This window comes from Giraffa tippelskirchi, chromosome 10 (assembly GCF_054371585.1).
Source record: "Giraffa tippelskirchi isolate mGirTip1 chromosome 10, T2T-mGirTip1v1.2.pri, whole genome shotgun sequence".
In the NCBI taxonomy this organism is placed as follows: Eukaryota; Metazoa; Chordata; class Mammalia; order Artiodactyla; family Giraffidae; genus Giraffa; species Giraffa tippelskirchi.
In genome coordinates, this window is record NC_137284.1 from 8,203,943 (window position 1) to 8,223,510 (window position 19,568).

The window sequence follows — 19,568 nt, forward strand, 5'->3', positions numbered from 1 at the left end:
GCCTGTCCTGACTACGGCCCAAGTCTCCTGTCTGCCCTGCTGACTCCCTGACCACGTGGGGCAGAGGCAGGACTCAAACCAAAGCTGCTCATGCCTCTGAGCCCCAGCACTTTCCATCCAACAGGCTCCCTCCTTGGGTTTACTCCCATCCTGAGTCCCAAGAAACGAGGCTAGGAAGACCTGTTTCTTAGGATGACTGTGAGTTGTGTGAGATGAAAGGTAAGGAAACTGAAGATAACTGACTAAATTTTTATGTATCAAAGTAGCGAAGGTTTTATCACTGAGTGATAACACTCCAGGCTGATGAGCATATAATGGGACATTTTCGTACCCTGCTTCTGAGACTGTATGCCAGTACATTTGTGAATGGCTATTTGAAAGTATATTTTAAAGCATATATCAAAGCATGTAGGCAAATCTACAAAACAAGGTTATATGGATGGTTGCCTAGGGCTGGAAGATGGAGGGAAAAGGAAGAATGACTGCCAGCGGGTACAGAGTTTATTTTGAAGGTGGAAAAAGTGTCCTAAAACTAGGTTGCAGTGATAGATGTACAACTCTGACTATTCTAAAAATCACTGGGGGATTCCTTGGCAGTCCAGTGGTTAGGACTTGGCACTTTCACTGCCAGGGCCTGGGTTCAATCCCTGGTCAAGGAACTAAGATCTCACAAGCCATGAGCCAGTGTCAAAAAAAATCATTGAACTGTGCTCTCAAATGGGTGATTAATATGGTATATGAATTGTATCTCAATAGTTTTTTTTTTGTCAAACCTTATAGCTTGCAGGATCTTATTAATAGTTCCCTGACCAGGGATTGAATCCAGGCCCCAGTAGTGAAAGCACCAAGTTCTAACCCCTGGACCACTGGGGAATTCCCTCAATAAAGCTATTTTTTTAAATGCACAGATTTATGTACAAACTTGTCTCCGCATCATTTATGAGAGAAACGAAGTTTTAAACAATCCAAACATCCAGCCTTGGGGTAAAATTAAAGCCCATCCTCACTGCAGAACTCCTATGGTTGAGGGGAGTCTGGAATTGAACCACTGGAATGGAAGGCACAACTAGGTCAGTGACCTTGAGCAAGCTGTTAACCTTCACTGAGGCTCACTTTTCTCATCTCTTGAATGGAAATGGTGCTTTTTTCATCAGCGAGCTGTGGGGAGACAAGGAGCTCACCAGTGCAGAGTGTTCAGGGCAGTCCCTGCGCACTGGAAGACCTCAATCTCAGTAAATGCTGATGATCTAATGACCCCACTTGCACACATTCTCTAGTTCAGGGGTCCCCAACCTCTGGGCCAGGGACCAGTACCGGTCCATGGCCTGGTTAGGAACAGGGCCATACAGCAGGAGGTGAGCAGCAGGCAAAACTGAAACCTTCCCCTACCCTAACCCTGGTCCATGGAAAAATTGTCTTCCATGAAATCGGTCCCCTTTCCTGCCAAAAAGTTTGGGGACCACTGATCTAGTTCATCCTAACAGTCACATGACTCCCTTTGGACAAATGGGGAAGCCTGGGGGTGATAGGTGGCTTACTCAAGTCACACAGTCCGTAAAACAAGAGTCAGAATTAGGAGTGCCTTCCCCTCCCCTCCCCAAGCCCTTCTCCTGGGCCCCTCCCTCCTCCTTCAGACCCATAGGATGCGATACAGTTGGGTGTCCCCACAGCCCCAGTGGCCCTGGATCCACACCTGTGGGGTCCCACCTGCCCACCAGGCTCACTCAGCTTTGCCCTGACTTTAGCATCTGTGGGGTCCCAGCTCCCATCCCCATGCCTCCAGTTACCTCCTTCTCTAAGGGGCAAACTTCAGAACAGGAGGGGAAAGGTTCACCCTGAGATGACCCCACAGAGTGACTATGGGGAGAGAAGGCCTGGAGTATCCCAAGCGGGTGGGGGCTCTCAGGACAGCTGCACCATGTGGACAAATAGCCCTGCCCTGGGGAGCACAGAGGTGCTCAGGCGAAACTGCCCTACAACCACAACCACCCAGCAGGGGTCACACAGGGGCAGTCTCGGTCCCCCTGAGATGACCACACTCTGATCACTGCCAGGGCCATGAGTATGATCTGCTTTTCTCCTCATCTCCCTCCCTGATAGGTACCAAGCCCTGTCCGACTGACCTCTCTCTAAGGACCACCAAGGGATGGTCCTCCCCATGAGCTTGCAGAGGGGAATCCAAGACCCAGATCTAAGCCAATCAGCCCCTGCAGCCCTGGCCACAGTGACTGGTTCAGGGTGGGCCTCTGACCTCCCAGAGTACATGGATCCAATCAGAGTACATCTCAGGATTCCTGCCGGGAATAAAGATGCTCTTTATTACCAGATTTCAGTTTGTAGCTACATGGAGCACCTGCCACCCATCTTGGGGCCGAAAGGGGAGTCTTTCAGTCTGTAGCAACACCAAAACACACACACACACACAGAATAAAAAGCTGAGATTGGGAAACTAAGTCCTGATCATCTGTTTACATCCCCATCAGTTCAATCCCCGGGTTGGGAAGATCCCCTGGAGGAAGGCACAGCAACCCACTCCAGTATTCTTGCCTGAGAATCCCATGGACAGAGGAGCCTGGCAGGTTACAGTGTGTGAGACTGCAGAGTCAGAGAGGGCTAAGCGACTAACATGTTCACTTTCACTTTTTCACTTTCAGGCCTTGCCTGAAGCTACCCCTGGACTGTGTAGTTCAAAAAGCCTAAAAATCCTTTTCTGCTGAAGCAAGTTTAGGTTGGGTTTTCCTCTGCTTACAACCAGGAGAATCCTAAATGATACACAGCAGAGATGTCAGATAAACACCTAAAATGACTATTTGACCCTCATGTCAAAAGCCAAGAACAGACATACAGATGGCGACAAACACGTGAAAAGATGCTCAACATTGCTTATTATTGTTGTTCAGTCACTAAGTCATGTCCAACCCATTGCAACCCCATGGACTGCAGCACGCTAGGCTTCCCTGTCCTTCACTATCTCCTGGAGTTTGTTCAAACTCATGTCCATTGAGTCGGTGACACCATCCAACCATCTCATCCTCTGTCCCCCCTTTCTCCTATCGCCCTCAATCTTTCCCATCATCGGGATCTTTTCCAATGAGTCGGCTCTTCATATCAGGTGGCCAAAGTATTGGAGCTTTAGCTTCAGCATCAGTTGTTCCAATGAATATTCAGGGTTGATTTCCTTTAGGACTGACTGGTTTGATCTCCTCTCTGTCCAAGGGAGAACTGCAAGTCAAAACTATAATGAGGTATCACTTCACACTAGTTAGAAGGGCCATCATCAAAAAAATCTACAAAAATAAATGCTGGAGAGGATGTGGAGAAAAGGGAAACCTCTTGCACTGTTGGTGGGAAAACCACTATGGAGAACAGTATGGAGATTCCTTTAAAAAAAAAACTAGTAATAAAACTACCATATGACCCAGCAATCCCACTCTGGGCATATGCCCTGAGAAAATCATAATTCAAAAAGTCACATGTACGCCAGTGTTCACTGTAGCACTGTTTACAATAGTCAGGATATGGAAGCAACCCAGATGTCCATCAACAGATGAATGCATAAAGAAGTTATGGTACATATATACAATGGAATAGTACTCAGTCATAAAAAGGAACAAAACTGAGTCAGTTGTAGAGAGGTGGATGGACCTAGGGTCTGTCATACAGAGTGAAGTCAGAAAAATATCATATAGTAATGCATATGCATGGAGTCTAGAAAAATGGTACTGATGAACCTATTTGCAGCACAGGAATAGAGACGCAGATGTAAAGAACAGACTTGTGGACACAGTGGGGGAGGGAGAGGGTGGGACAAATTGAAAAAGTAGCATTGACATCTATACACCACCACGTGTAAAACAGACAGCTAGTGGGAAGCTGCTCTGTAACACAGGGAGCTCAGCTCAGTGCTCTGGGATGACCTAGTGGGGCGGGATGGAAAGGGTAGGAGAGAGGCTCAAGAGGGAGGGGGTATATGTATACATACGGTTGGTTCACGTTATTGTACAGAGAAACCAATACAAATTGTAAAGCAATTATCCTCCAATTAAATTTAAAAAACACCAAGGACAAAGGGTATCATATTATCCAGAAGGGTCTGCCTTGCCCCTCCTCTTTGAGGCCCAAGGGCCCAACAGCTGGAAGTGAGCCCCAAGACCTCTGCCCCCACACCCCCCACACACACACACACAGATGCCACACAGCACTGAGTAGACTTTTATTTTAAAGGCAAAGGCACAGCCTGGATGGGCGGAGGCAGTGACTGTGGAAGCCCAGCCCAGACCCCCAAGGCCCCACCCCCCAGCTAGGGGCAGCTGTGCCAAAGGGGAGGGGTCGGATGAGAAGGGGGCCGCCCCTTTGGGGGGGGGGTCGCCTACCTCCTAACTTAGCCCCAGTAGGAGGAAGCAGGTGACATAAAGTGAGGCAGAAATGCTTCAGGGGGTCCCCCAGGGCCTCTCGCTGAGCGCCCCCCCAACACAGGTCTTTGGTGGACGTAATTGCACAGACAGTCCATAAAGTGACAGCTTGAGAGGTGCCCCCTCCCGAGAGCGGGTCCTCGGGGAAGGGCAGGGGAGAGGTCCCAGTTTCTCCCTGTGGCAACTCAGTGCTTAGAAATGGAGGAGCCCTTCCCAACCGGGGCAGCCCCTTGGGGTAGAAGGGCCTTCCACCAGATGAGGCAGTATCTTGGCAGAGGGCCCCACATCCCACTCCCCAGCAGGCCCCCTCCTTCCCTGCATCTCTAATCTGGTAAGACATTTTTTAAAAAAGAATTCTCTGCTTATAAAAATACTTCTGCTCTGTCTGGGGGTGGGGTGGGGTGGGAGAAAGGGGGGAGAAGGGAAACAATCCTGGGGAGGGGGGCGGCGTCGATGCAGGAGGCCGTGAGCCGGCCTCCTAGATCACAGACACGACGGGGGAGGCGGGGGAGGGTCACAGGGGCAGGGGCTAGGAGTGGGGGAGGGGGCCATTGGCTCGTCGGGGGGCTCCCTTGGCGGCCGGGGCGCGGCCCGGGGCGGCGGGCGCGGGGGAGACGCGGCGGGACGTGGTGGCGCTTCGTAGCTTCTGTTTCCGCCGCTTGGCCAGCGGCGCGTTTTCCACGCTCTTCAGGAAGAAACCCTCGCGTTTGCCCCGGTTGAACGCCTGGCAGACAGGAAAGGGTGAGTCCCACCGGCCCGGCCTCGACTTCCAGATCCCGGCTTTGGCCCCGTCCCAGGCCCTCCTTCCCATCCCACTAGGTCAGGGCCAACAGGTCTTTGGCCTCCACAGCCTCTCAGAAGCTCAGGACCCCGGCAGATCACGGGTCTGGACACCGCGGAACTCAATCTGGCAGGACTCCGCGGAGTCGCCTTCCGGAGGCCCCGCCCCCAGGCTCAGGCTCCGCCCCGTAGGCCCCGCCCCTCACCATGAAGGTGGCGTTGAGCCCGGAGCGCACAGCTGACCCCGAGGACTCCAGCACGTCCGGCGTCCGCAGCGGAGGCGAGGAGCGCGCGCTGCCGTCCTGCAGCCACGAGCTGCCCCGCAGCCCCTCGAGCTTCAGCCGCTTGGCGGGATCCACAGTCAGGAGCCCTGGAGGCGGGGCGGGGCAGCGTTGGCGGGCCGCGTGTAGAGGGTGCACCCCAGAGAGGGCAGCCCCACAAGCCCCCCCACTGGGACACCTGACCCGGGGGCACTCCTTGCCCCGTCACGACCCCATGGCCTTCCCCTCCCCAACCATAACCTGTGACCTCCAGCTCCGTACCTCGGACCAGCTCCTTGGCTTCCTCAGACACACCTTCCCAGGCCTCCCCGTCAAGAGAGAAGCGCCCCTCGCGGATCTTGCACATGATCTCCGCCGCCTGGCTCTGCCCGCCTTGGCCTGAGGCCCCCTGGAAGGGGACCTGGCCCGACAGCATCATGTACTAGGGGTGGGGGTGGGGGGACAGGTGAAAAGTGAGACCAGCCCAGACTAGGGGGCCAATGGAGGCCAGGAGATTGATTCAACCCACCACAGGACCGTGCACTCTCTCCAAGAGGCTAACTCCTGAGGCCCATGGGTGATGAACTCTACCCCTCAAACTAGGATGCCCAGACCCCAGCACCAGAGCGACCCCGCCTATGTATCAGGACATCTTCTGATCCCAGCCTCAGACCAAATCCTGCCACCCCCACCAAGAGGACTGCTTGTCCCCAAGCTCGGAGGACCCTGACATCCCCTCAGAGACGCCGCCCCATACCAGAATGACGCCGAGGCTCCAGAGGTCGCAGGACTCGTCGTAGCCCTGCTGGGCCAGCAGCTCGGGGGCCGCGTACTGCAGCGTGAAGCAGGGCGTCTGCATGGGCCCCGCGGGGCTCTGAGGGCGCAGGCGCGCGAACCCGAAGTCGATGATCTTCACCGGGGCCCCGGGCGTGTCATCGGCGTACAGAATGTTCTACGAGGGCGGCGAGGCGGTCTTCAGAGCCCGGCCCTCCGCGCCGAGGCCCTCCCCGCCGAGGCCCTCCCCGTGCGCTGACGCCCCGCGCTCACCTCGGGCTTGAGGTCGCGGTGCACTACGCCCGCCTCCTCGTGCATGAAGCTCACGGCCGACACGAGGCTGCGCAGGATCTGGCTCGCCTCGGACTCGCTGAAGTGCCGCTTCTTGCGGATGTGCTCCAGCAGCTCCCCGCCCTGCAGCAGCTCCAGGACCAGGTACGTGTGCAGCTGCGGGCGGCGCAACGGGCCAGGGTCACTGCCTGGGTTTTTGTCACCGCCTACCGAGACACACCCGCCCGCCAGATCCCGCCCCAAGGTCACCATCGAGCCTTGCCCCCAGCTTCAGGCGCCATCCACGTTCAAACCCTGACCTCAAGACCACCCCTGAGAGCCACCTTAAGACTCGCTGCCAGTTCTACCCGGTACTGTTTTCCTTCCCAGGTGGCGCTAGTGGCAAAGAACCCGCCTGCCAATGCAGGAAACTTAAGAGATGCGGTTGGATCCCTGGGTGCAGGAAACTTAGGAGATGCGGGTTGGATCCCTGGGTGGGGAAGATCCCCTGGAGGAGGGCATGGCAACCCACTCCAGTATTCTAGGGCCTGGAGAATCCTATGGACAGAGGATGTGGCAGGCTTCGGTCCACAGGGTTGCAAAGAGCTGGAAATGACTGAAGCGACAGCAGCAGCAGCAGTCCCTTTGGCCACCTTAAAGTTAAGTTCAGTAGCTCAGTCGTGTCCAACTCTTTGAGATCCCATGGACTGCAGCATGCCAGGCTTCCCTGTCCATCACCAACTCCCAGAGCTTGCTCAAACTCATGTCCTTCAAGTCAGTGATGCCATCCAACCAGCTCATCCTTTCTCGTCCCCTTCTCCTCCTGCCTTCAATCTTTCCCACCATCATAGTCTTTTCCAATGAATCAGTTCTTCACATCAGGTGGCCAAAGTATTGGAGCTTCAGCTTGAGCATCAGTCTTTCCAATGAATATTCAGGACTGAATTCCTTTAGGATTGACTAGTTTCATCTCCTTGTAGTCCAAGGGACTCTCAAGAGTCTTCTCCAACACCACAGTTCAAAAGCATCAATTCTTCAGTGCTCAGCTTTCTTTATAATCCAGCTCTCATATCCATACGTGATTACTGAAAAAACCAAAGCTTTGACTATATGGACCTTTGTCTGCAAAGTAATGTCTGCTTTTCAATATGCTGTCTAGGTTTGTCATATCTTCCAAGGAGCAGGCATCTTTTAATTTCATGGCTGCAGTCACCATCTGCAGTGATTTTTGGAGCCCAAGCAAATAAAGTCTGTCACTGTTTCCATTGTTTCCCCATCTATTTGCCATGAAGTGATGGGACCTGATGCCATGATCTTAGTTTTTTGAATGTTGAGTTTTAAGCTTGCTTTTTGACTCTCCTCTTTTACTTTCATCAAGAGGCTCCTCAGTTCTTCTTTGCTTTCTGACATAAAGGTGGTGTCATCTGCATATCTGAGGTTATTGATACTTCTCCCAGCAATCTTGATTCCAGCTTTTGATTCATCCAGCCCGGCATTTTGCATGATGTACTCTGCATAGAAGTTAAATTAACAGGGTGACAATATATAGCTTTGATGTACTCCTTTCCTAATTTGGAACCAGTCTGTTGTTCCATGTCCGATTCTAACTGTTGCTTCTTGACCTGCATACAGATTTCTCAGGAGGCAGGTAAGGTGGTCTGGTACTCTCATCTCTTTAAGAATTTTCCAGTTTGTTGTGATCTACACAACAAACTATTGTTGTGGCCACCTTAAAACCCACCCGCAAAAATCCTCACCCTGCCCTGTTCCCTTGTCCATTCCCATCTCCACCTTCGAGTCCTCAGGCCCTCCTAGGTGCTTAGTCCCTCAGTCGTGTCCGACTCTGCGGCCTCTGTCCATGGGTATTCTCCAGGCAAGAAAACTGGAGTGGGATGCCCTCTTCCAGGGGATCTTCCCAACCGAGGGATCAAACCCAGATCTCCCACATTGCAGGCGATTTCTTTACCGTCTGAGCCACCAGGGAAGCCCAAGAACGCTGGAGTAGCCTATCCCTTCTCCAAGGAAACTTCCCGACCCAGGAATCCGAACCCCGGGGTCTCTTGAATTGCCGGAAGGTTCTTTACCAGCTGAGCTACCAAAATCCGGCCTCCCTGACCGCCAGGTCCTCAGGCCCCTCCCACGGCGCGCTCAGGCCCCGCCTCCTGTCCGCCTCCCCGCCCCCTCCCCACCCTCCACTGGCAGCCTCCAGCGCCCCTGCGCTCCGCCCCAGCCCCGGAAGGCGTCACCTGGTCGTGATGCACTTCGTGCAGCTTCACCACGTTGGGATGCGACTGGCACAGCCGCAGGGCAGCCACTTCGCGCTGCGTGTTCTCCTCCAGCCTGGGGGTAGGGCAGGTGGGGTCAGAATAGCCGAGCTCCGGCCCCACCCTCCGCGAGTCGGCTCTGCCGGACTCCGCCCGCCCCAGGCCCACCCACCTGCGACTGAGGATCTTGACCGCGAACTCTTGGCCGCTCTGTAGCTGGCGGCAGCGGCGGCACACGGAGAAACTACCCTGGCCCAACGCGGGTTCCCGCAGGTCCAGTTCGTACTGCTGGAAGAAGGGCGAGTCCTGGGGGCGAAGGAGAAGAGTCAGAGGTCCTAGCGGGAGCCTTGCGGCTATGCCATGCCCTACCTCGGAGAGGCTCCGGGCCTCACCGAAGCCACCATGTGCCCCTGGTGAAGACAGGTCCGGACTCCCCACGCCCACTTCTCCCCACCCTGGCCCAATCCACCTGCATCATGACGCTCCTGGCCAACGCCGCCGGGCCGGGCCGGTCTCCAGCGCCAGACACTTCCAGCACATCCGTCATCACCGCGTTGTTCCGGTCAAACAAGATGGATGGCGCCACAAAGGAGTATCCCTGGTGGAGGAAGGGGGTTATCAGGGCTGGATGGGCATCCGGGGGCTGGAGGTGCGGAAGGAGCCCCTGAAGGCCCAGACCCAGCCGGAAGGACGGCAGGGGGCAGAGGAAAGACCCTGAAGTAGGGAGTGGAGGATATTGCTTTTGCATCCCAGTGTACGCAGGCTGTTATGGACATTTTTATTCCACCTTGGTCTGTGATCCCTTGGAACCATGTCTATCCCCTCAGCAGTCTGGGACTCCACCTTTCTCGTCACAGGAATCGTCACAGGGCTCCCCCAAGTGCCAAGGCCATCATCTGGCACAACGTAATGGCCCAGAATATGATGGGCTGAATGAATGAAAGAACTCTGGCCCGGTATCACACATGCTTAGCTTAGGAGAATTCAGCTCTACCCACTCAGGACAAAAAATATTTATTAATTTCAAATCAAACTTTGGCCTCCTCTGCAAGGGGGGCTACTGAGGAAATGTAAAGAGAAACCAAAGTTAATTTTTTGCCTTTCCTAAGGATCCGTGTCCTGGCAATTCAAGGGATTTTCAAGGGTAATTTTAAGGATGTGTTGTTTTTCTCCTAAAAATGCAGCACCACTGTATGCAGGCCTGGGATGCACACAGGTGGGATTTTTGTCTATTAAGTTTATTGATATGTCTCCAGTACCCAAGTCAGTACCTGGCACATTGAAGGCACTCAGTACATATTTTTGAATCATTAAATGAATGAATGAAAGTAACCACTGATTCACAGGAAAACTTGCTCATTAGGACTGTGAGATCGAAGATAGATCCCAGTAGATCAAGGAATATTCAAGCACAGAGCTCTCACTTGTCAGAGCTTCACAGAGGGGACTGATCCATCCATAGTTGATACTGGCCTATTATTTACTATTTATGGACCGCATCCTACCCAGCCATGACTCCAAGCTGGACTTAGGGACGCAGAAATTAAACACATAGTCCCTTCCCTCTGAGAGTTTCAGACCAAGCAAGGTGGTCTCCGTCAGTGTCAGTATACAATCTGACAAACTGCTCAGAAGGAGGTTTTGTCTTCAGAGGGCTGGTGCACAAGAAAAGGGCAACCCAGGGCCAGAGGAGCAGGAAAGTCTTCACACAGGGCAGCGCTGGACAACGAGGCTTGAATTTTGCCAGGTGGGCAACTGTAGGGAAAGAACTCCAGGTGGGGGAAACTGCATGTGCAAACGTACAGAAGTGTGTTCTGGAACCTCTGAGAAGTTCCAAGGTACTGGAACACCAGGTGAAATAACAGAGTACTGAGCAAAGTCCACATCATATACAAATGAACTGATTTACACAACAGAAACAGACTCACAGACTTAGTGAATGAACTTCTGGTTGAGGGTGGGGGTGGGGGGAAGGGTGAGAAAAAGGGATAGTTAGGGAAAACCAGACACAGAACAATGGACTGGTTCAAAATTGGGAAAGGAGTACGTCAAGGCTGAATATTGTCACCCTGTTTATTTAACTTATATGCAGAGAACATCATGCGAAATGCCAGGCTGGATGAATCAAAAGCTGGAATCAAGATTGCATGGCGAAATATCAACATCAGATATGCAGACGATACCACCCTAATGGCAGAAAGAAAAGAGGAACTAAAGAGCCGCTTGATGAAGGTAAAAGAGGAGAATGAAAAAACTGGCTTAAAACTCAACATTCAGAAAACTAAGATCATGGCATCTGGTCCCATCACTTCATGGCAAATAAATGAGGAAAATATGGAAACAGTGGCAGATTTCATTTCCTTGAGCTCCAAAATCACTGCAGATGGTGACTGCAGCCATGAAATTAACAGACACTTGCTCCTTGGAAGAAAACCTATGACAAACCTAGATAGCGTATTAAAAGCAGAGACATCACTTTGCTGACAAAGGTCCATATAGTCAAAGCTATGGTTTTTCCAGTAGTCATGTACGGATATGAGAGTTGGACCATAAAGAAGGCTGAGCACCAAAGAATTGATACTTTCGAACTGTGGTGCTGGAGAAAATTCTTGAGAATCTGTTGGACAGCAAGGAGATCAAACCAGTCAATCCTAAAGAAAATTCATTGGAAGGACTGATGCTGAAGCTGAAGCTCCAATACTTTGGCCACCTGATGTGAAGAGCTGACTTGTTAGAAAAGACCCTGATGCTGGGAAAGATTGAAGGCAGGAGGAGAAGTGGGCAACAGAGGATGAGATGGCTGAATGGCATTACTGACTCAATTGACATGAGTTTGAGCAAACTCCGGGAGAGAGGGGAGGACAGGGAAGCCTGGCGTGCTGCAGTCCATGGGGTTACAAAGAGTCAGACACGACTTAGCGACTGAGCAACAACAAGGGAGTTTGGAATTGACATGTATACACTGCTGTATTTAAAATAGATAACCAACAAGGACTTACTGTGTAGCACAGGGAACTCTGCTCAATGTTAGGTAGCAGCCTGGATGGGAGGGGAGTTTGGGGGAGAATGGATACATGCATATATATGGCTGAGTCCCTTTGCTATCCACCTGAAACTGTCACAACATTGTTATTTGCCTATACTCCAATATAAAAGAAAAGAAAAAGTTAAAAAAGAAAAAAACCACATCATGCAAGGCCTTGTATACCAAGCAAAGGAGCTTGGACTTGTCCAACAGACCTAAGCTTCTAAAACTGGGTAGAGGCGGCCTGTGTCCCCAGGAATGTGATATGGTATGCCACAGTATAAACAAAGCATCTCTTCCTAGGTGTCCCCTTAAAACAATAGTTTTTCATAACAATAAAGAGAGATGACGTGGAGAAGGGAAATCGACATGAAATTTCAAGATAAACCAGGAAATTCAAAGACGTGTCCTGCCAAGGCAGTCTTGATGACTGACCATTCCAAGTTCTTCATGAATGGAGAGCAAGGGTGATGCTGAGTCCCCCTCAGGACACAGGGTTATGTAATGTCCACAAGTCAGCTGGGGCTGAGGCTAGCAGCAGCACCCCACCTCCCTTGCATCTGTGTTTCCATGAGCTCTCACTCACCTGGAAGATGCGAGGGTCCCCAGGTGGGGGGCTGCCAGGGGGTGAGTAGACAGGCTCCAGTCGGGTAAATTCCTCTGCAAAGTTGCCCACATCCAGCTCTGAGCGGATCTGGGGTCGGAATGGGGCTGGAATCTTCCTAGCAGCCAGAGCAGCCCAGTCCAGACCCTGGAGAAAAGGAATGAAAGATAAGGGATCACAGGGCAGGAAGTGGAAACACTGTCCACTCAGGCCACCCTCACTGGGCAGCTCCTCAGTGAGGCAAAGGTCTCGCTGGCAGTTGTGTGCAAAGCTGTTCTTCCTGCCTCCCCAGCTTCTGTTTCCCTTCCTCTGATAACAGGATCCCTGTTTCCCTTAGAGAACCACCCCTCCACCACACTCAGCCAATTCTGGGACTTTTAATAGAACTGGTGTGCAAAAAAAAAATCTCTTTCTTCTATTGGTAATAAATCTGGGAGGATATGGGTCTGGAACTGCTGGGGCCCCCTCAGTGTCTAGTGATGAAATGCCCAGGCAGAAAAGCAGAAGCAAGAGACAAAGTAAGAAATTCCTAATAACATAGACTCAGCACCTGGATCCAGCCTTGCCTGAAATCAGACTATTTTTCCTGACTTCATTTATGGTAGCTAAAACATTCCTTTTTATGTTTAAACTAGTATGGCAGAGCTTGTCCTTGTTGCCTGTCCAACACCCATTCTCTGTCATTCTTAGTAATATAGCCCCCATTTTATTTCAGGAACCAATGTACAAACTAAAAAATAGTATTTTACAAACTCCCTTGCAGTTAGCAGTGACCAATTACTTGTAAGCAAAAATTATGAGGCAGGAATCCAGAGAAAGATCTTGAAGAGGAGGGTAAGCAGTTGGTAAGCACCCTTTTTGCCCTTCCCCTCCTTCCTCATGCTTCCCACCTGGAGAGCAACCTAGATAGCAAGAGGTCTAGCAGTCATTTTGATACCAGGAGGCAACCGTGGGAATGCAGGCTGTAGCATAGTGTTAGTTGCTCAGGCACATCAAACTCTTGTGACCCCATGGACTATAGCCCACTAGGCTCCTCTGTCCATGGGATTCTCCAGGCAAAAATACTGGAGTGGATTGCCATGCCCTCCTCCAGGGGATCTTCCTGACCTAGGGTCTGAACCCACACCTCTTATGTCTCCTGCACTGGCAGATGGGCTCCTTAACACTAGCGCCACCTGGAAAGTCCTGGGAATGGAGGCTACATGCTAAAAATGAAGGAGCATTTAAAAAGAAAAAAAAAAAATCAAGCTTGGCTCCTTGAAGACACCACAGCAGCCCTAGATTGCTGACTTCTGGATTTCTTTTATGTAGGTAGGTAGACAGATAGATAGATCTCTATCTTTTTTAGACTACCATTCATTCCAATGTCTGTTCTTAAAAGCCAGACTCTATCATCTTCAGTGTACTTTTTGTCACATGCAGCCTAGAGGCATGGCTTGGGCTTAAAGGCCCCAGTTCTGACATCAGGGACCTCAGCATTGCTATCAGCAAAGAGGCTGTCTCAAGGGAAAATAGCATCAGGCCTCAAAGACCTTGGGCGGGGGCGGGCGCTCTCTAGTCTGACAACTGGTTCACCTGCTCCCAAGCACCCAGGGCCCAGCATGCACTCAGGGTGGGCTGAGGAATTCGCTTAAGGAAACACAGTGCTCAGTCACTCTGCCCATAACAGAACATCTTCGCCGCGGAGACTTAAGACTCCTGTCTGAGAAAGCTTCTCTGAGGGCCCTTCCAGGCAGTACTTGCTGGAAAGATTCAAGGAGGTATTATTCATAGCAAGGGTAACTGGGTGCCCAGCCCACAGTCAGTGCCCATAAATGGATGCTTTTGTTACTACATCAGACAAGGCAAATTTAATACCCACGTGTAAACAGAACATGACACTTCAGAGCATGGGCCTTCAGGCCACCTAGACCTGAGCTGTATCACTTCGCTCAGTGATCTTGGGCAAATTACCTAACCTCTCTGACCATGGACTGTATAGTCCACGAGGTGGCAAAGAGTCAGACACAACTGAGCAACTTTCACTTTCACTTTTTCTGAACCTGTTTCCTCATCTGTGAAGATAAGGATAATCAGGTTGGTTCTGAGGCTTACGTGAAATTATGCAAGCAAGGGGCCAAGACACATTCACTGTTATAGGGTCCTGCTAGGCAACGGGGGCTTTCAGGTGGCTCAGTGGTAAAGAATCTGCCTGTTAATGCAGGAGATGTGGGTTCAATCCTTGGCTTGGGCAGATCCCCTGGAGTAGGAAATGGCAGCCCACTCCCATGGACAGAAAAGCCTGGTAGGCTACACTCCAGGGGATCACAAAGAGTTGGACATGACTGAGCGACTGAGCACGCACACATGCTAGGCAATGACTCTGGCCACACACAGTGCCCACACCAGCAAGGCTTCACAAGGACAGAATTCACTCTGCACTGCACCCTAACCTGCGTGCATGTTGCTTAGGACAAGTCCCACGTGGCTGATTCAGACACGTCCATCTGAAGTACAGGCACACAGACTGTATAGGTACAAAGACCAAAACCCTGAGTGGATGCTAACAGTCATGAGACTGGGGCCAACAGTAGACCTGGGGTCTTTTCCCAGCTCTACATTTTTACTGTGTGATCTCTGGCAGATCACCTTGCTTCTCTGAATTGTCCAATGAAGAGTCCATTCTCAAGTCCCTGCCAGCTCTGCCAGGCAATGAACCTAGAATTCTCCCCCATGAGAACAAATTTAATAGAGATGAATGAGAAGACAAGCCTGCTTTCTTTACTTGCAAAGTTTTCTAAATCAAGTGAAACTGGCCAATCTCAGACCATCCCTCCAGTGTCCCCCAACCTAGAGCAGTAGCCCAGCCCGGTGTGTGCAGAGAGCTATGGGGGTGAGCCAGGAGCCTCACCTGGAAGAAGGGGTGGTCCTTAACTTCCTGTGCCCCCAGGGGTCCTGCACCCAGTCGCTTCCTGGGGTCCTTGCAAAGTAGCCGCTGCAGTAGGTCCTGTGCCACTGGCCCGATCCGGGGGGGGAAGGGAGGGGAGCACTTCAGGATCCGTCTGGGAGGATTGGGGGGGGCGTCAGGGGCAGCGAGCCCCCCCTCCAGCCCTGCCCAGGCTCCTCGGCCGCCCTCTGCTTCCAGCCCTGCTCACCGAGACACCTCTGCCTGCGTGTTCCTCTCGCCCTCCAGGGTGAAGGGTGAGGCCCCCGTCAGCAGCTCGAAGAGCAGGATGCCAAGGCTCCACCAGTCCACAGCCTGCCAGGCACAGCCAGGGTGAGGGCCTGCAGCCACCCCCGCCTCACCCCACCCCACTCCCGGGCCAACCCACCTTGCCGTGGCCCGACTTGCTGCGGATGATTTCAGGGGCCATGTACTCGATGGTGCCGCAGAAGGAGAAGGTCCGCTCTTTCTGGGAGGACAAGAGGACCCGTTTGGACACCCAGCTGCCCCCCCAAGGCCCACAGTAAGACTCCCTGGACTTGTGAGAGTTGGAGCAGTGGGAACTTCCCAAAGGCAGAGCTACTGCACCCCCTAGAAATGCAAAGCCAGGTTGGAGCTGGAGCCGGGATGGGAAGGCCTGCATGGGGGGTTCAGGCGGCTGAGACCACCCTTCACTCACCTCCTCTGTCAGGAACTCCTTGCTAAGGCCAAAGTCGGTGAGGACAATATGGCCCTCGGAGTCCAGCAGCACATTCTCCAGCTTCAGATCTCGGTAGATGATGCCCAGCTGGCAGGAGGGAAGAGGGCGCTGAGGGTCCCTCCCCCGACACCCCCATCCCCCGCTCCTGAAGCTCCTGTCCCGCACCAGATCCCTGGGGCAGGGGATCTCTAGTGGGGTGGGGGGCAGGATGAGCCTGGGCCATTGGACGGGGGAAGCTATTTAAGATACACCCACATAGGGACTTCCTGGTGGTCCAGAGTTAAGAATCCACCTGCCAATACAGGGGACACGGCTTCCAGCCCTGGTCCCAGAAGGGGCCACATGCCGTGGAGCAACTAAGCCCGTGGGCCACAACTGCTGAGTCCGCAGCAAGAGAAGCCACCTCAACGAGAACCCCGAGCACCGCAACAAAGAGTAGCCCCCGAGTGCAGCAACGAAGACCCAACACAGCCATCAGTCAATAAAGCAATTTCCAAAGAGCATGGAAGGGGTGGGGAAGCAGCATGGAGAGGCCCCCAGGAGGAAAGCCGTGTGAGGAGCCCCGAATCACGGTGGCTCTGGGAGCCAAGGCATGAGCTCTCCATTTGAGGAAGTTCTGCGAACGTGGCCCCAGGAAGCAGCCCGTGAGAGTTCCCTGTGAGAGGAAAGCCCCCTCGAGGAGGTGCCAGCGGAGGAGACCCCAGAAGGCAGCACCCAGGCCTTCCTCCCAGGAGGCTAGGGGAAGTGGATCCAGTCCACTACCCCCACCCCACCCTACAGCCACCCTCTTCCAGGAAGCCGGAGGCTGCCAGGTTCACAGGCCCCTCCGAAGGCCGGTCCCCAGAGCCGCAGCCAGGCGGCCGGGTCCTCACCCACCTTATGCAGGTGCTCCAGGGCCAGCACGATCTCGCCCCCATACACGCGCACCTCGGCCTCCTTAAAGTACTGGCGCTGGTAGAGGTGGGTGAACATTTCGCCGCCGTTCACGTAGTCTGGGGGAGGTGAGAGTGGAAATTGGGAAGCATCCCCCATGGGTGGCCCCCCCGCCCCCACAGGGCCTGCCCTTACCCAGGATGAGGTGCAGCTTGGCATCAGTCTGGAAGGCATAGTGCAGCGTGACCAGGAAGGGTGCCTGGCGCACCAGCTCCAGCACCGAGCGCTCGGTGCGCGTGTGCTCCTGTGTCTTGGCACGCTGCACCAAGGCTGCCTTGCGCAGCACCTTCATGGCATACAGCTTGCCCGCGTCGTGCCCGCCTGCCTTCCGCACCAGGAACACCTTCCCATAGGCTGTGGGGGCAGCAAGTGGGCGGAAGGTAGGCCATGAGCAGAAGGGCGGGTGCGAAGGTGGAGAGGTGGGTAGCAACGCCCACCCAGGAGGGTGTGCAAGGTGGGGGAAGGAGCTGGGGCGAGAGGCAGGTGTGCACAAAGCTGGCAGCGCTAAGGCAAAGATGTGCACACCCCCGGGAGGGCGCTCAGCAAACCTAGGGAGGGGATGTGCAAACCAGGCTGGGCGGGTGGGGGGGGGTGGGGGTGGCACGCAACTCCCGGGAGGCCTGCAGCACAGGGTGGGGGCGGGGCATGTGCAAACCTGGGGATGGTCTAGAGGATGCAAAGCCAGGGAGGGGACGCAGAGGTGCGGGCAGGCAGAGGAAGGACAGTCAACCCCGAGGTGGGGAGTTTGCAAAGTAAAGGAAGATGGCTCTCATATCTCGCAAGGTGGGGGGAGCTGTGAAATCACATGGGTGGGCTGCAAGACCCCAAGAGTGTTGGCACACCCGGGAGGACCTCGCTCAATGTGGAGCAGCCCTGGGAGTGGGCATGCCAACCCCGGCAGGGCAGGGCCAAGCAGGCAAGGCGGGCTATGCCCGGAGAGGGTGGGGGGCATTGCTGGTGGCCTGGCCCAACCCAGGCGGGTGTGCCCGCGCGGCAGGCCCAGAGCACCCTGCGGGGGGAGGACACTTGCCGGTGGATAGGGGTCCTCACCTCCCGTGCCCAGCACCTTGAGCAGCTGGAAGTTCTCCACGCCTACCTTCTCCTCGTGCCCCGTCAGGTTGGCTGTGGGCACAGGGGGCAAATGAACCCAGCCAGTGCATGAACCCTCCCCTGCCGGCCTGGGCAGCCATCACCCGGCCGGCACCCCGGGCCACCCCCTGCCCCACCTTCGGTGATCTGCAGCTCCACGGCACAGCCCTCGTCCTCGTCCTCGTCCCCCATGGCCGGCGGGTCGCTGGGGCCCGCGCGGCTCGGCTCCGGGGCGGGCGGCGCCGGTTACATGGCGGCTCCGGCCGGGGCGGGAGCTTCCTGGTGCCGCCTCCGGGGCCGAGGCGGGCGCCGGCGCCGCCTCCCGGCTCCCCGCCCCGCGCGGCCTGAGTCAGGCGCTGGAACGTGACAGCGCCCGGGCTGCGGACGGGTGGGCGGACGGGGGGCGGTCCGGTCTCCCGCGGGCGCAGGGGGCTGCCGCCAGGAGTGTGCGCTCTGGGACCCCAGGCGACCCTCCTGGGGACCTGGGAGTCCCCCTTGGGAGCCATGCTTGGGGTCTGTGGATAACCCGGAGCCTCTGTGGGGCAGACACTCCCCAGCCAGGTATCGGGCGGTAAGTCCACCGCAGGCTGTGCCCCAAGGGGGTGGGAGTCCCACTCCGATGCTTTAGAGCCACCTTCCTTGCCAGGGCGCCAGCCCTAAGGGCAGCCAGGCAGCGCTGTCCAATTCTTAGCCACCAGTGAAAGTGAGGAACTTCATACAGATCACAAACCCCCTTGCCTGGTTCTTGATCACTTCTTGACTGCAGCAAATAGGGGAGGGGATCTGTCAGTCCCCTTGACGGATGAACAACGTGAGGCCACAGGCCACCTCGTCCAGCTCTTGCCCGCACAGCCCCAGCCCCGCACACCTCACTCAGTGTAGCTCTTTGCTCTTGGTGCTGGGCGGGCTAAGAGGGTCCCAGAAGCCACGTGGCCCAGCCCAGCTTCCTGTCTGTATCCCCGGCTGCCAGCGAAGCCCTCTTCCCTGCCGGCTTGCCTTTGCAGAGGAGGCCTGGGCGCGGGGGGCAGGCACCCTGAGGGCCGGGCCTTGTCTCTGGGCTCCCCCTACCCATGAGAGTGCCTACAGGAGGCACTGAGAGGGAGCCCAGCCCGACCTCCAGCAGGGACGGGCAGCCCGTTTTCTGACCGAATCTCTCTAGAACGAGCAGACCTTTAAAAGCACCTCAGGGAACCCCCTGGTGGTCCAGTGGTTAGGGTGTGGTTCTGCCCCCTGTCGTCCCCAAGCCTGGTACAGGGTAGACCTCAAAAAGGGGTGTCGGAGCCACATAGGGGTGGCCTCCCCCCATCAGACTCAGTGCCTCTGGCCGGCCGGTCCTCCAGAGCCTTATCTCCCTCCCTCACAGCTGACAGGGGCCACCAACAGTGTGGGGCGGCCATCAGAGACCCCCACCCGGAGGCCCTATGGGAGGGGGGCTTCCAGCTGCTCAGCCCCCCTGGAGGCCAGGGGGAGTCCACCCCCATGCCACCGACCTCAGAAACTCAAGCTGAGAGGAGGGCAGAGCGGCGGGTGACCC

At 54.7% G+C, this 19,568-nt stretch overlaps 1 protein-coding gene and 1 non-coding gene across 4 annotated transcripts; one reads left to right on the forward strand and one right to left on the reverse strand.

Moving 5' to 3' along the window:
• Positions 1-587: 587 nt before the first annotated feature.
• Positions 588-659, forward strand: TRNAE-UUC (transfer RNA glutamic acid (anticodon UUC)). The gene has a single exon. It is a non-coding gene; the product is annotated as a tRNA-Glu (tRNA).
• Positions 660-4,198: 3,539 nt separating this feature from the next.
• RPS6KA4 (ribosomal protein S6 kinase A4) lies at positions 4,199-18,321 on the reverse strand. 3 transcript variants are annotated; one of them, XM_081532643.1, is made up of 17 exons: positions 18,172-18,321; positions 17,996-18,067; positions 17,081-17,299; positions 16,889-17,004; positions 15,992-16,099; positions 15,701-15,781; positions 15,524-15,627; positions 15,280-15,430; positions 12,372-12,536; positions 9,230-9,358; positions 8,933-9,045; positions 8,743-8,836; positions 6,500-6,673; positions 6,210-6,404; positions 5,735-5,894; positions 5,399-5,562; positions 4,199-5,136 (listed from the first exon to the last, which is right to left on the reverse strand). In XM_081532643.1, exons 1-17 carry the CDS (start codon positions 18,224-18,226, stop codon positions 4,942-4,944), a joined length of 2,295 nt encoding a protein of 764 aa, XP_081388769.1. In that variant the 5' UTR covers positions 18,227-18,321; the 3' UTR covers positions 4,199-4,941. The 3 variants fall into 3 exon arrangements, with proteins under 3 accessions (XP_081388769.1, XP_081388770.1, XP_081388767.1); XM_081532644.1 differs by having other exon boundaries at positions 8,933-9,048; XM_081532641.1 differs by having other exon boundaries at positions 8,933-9,066.
• Positions 18,322-19,568: the final 1,247 nt, after the last annotated feature.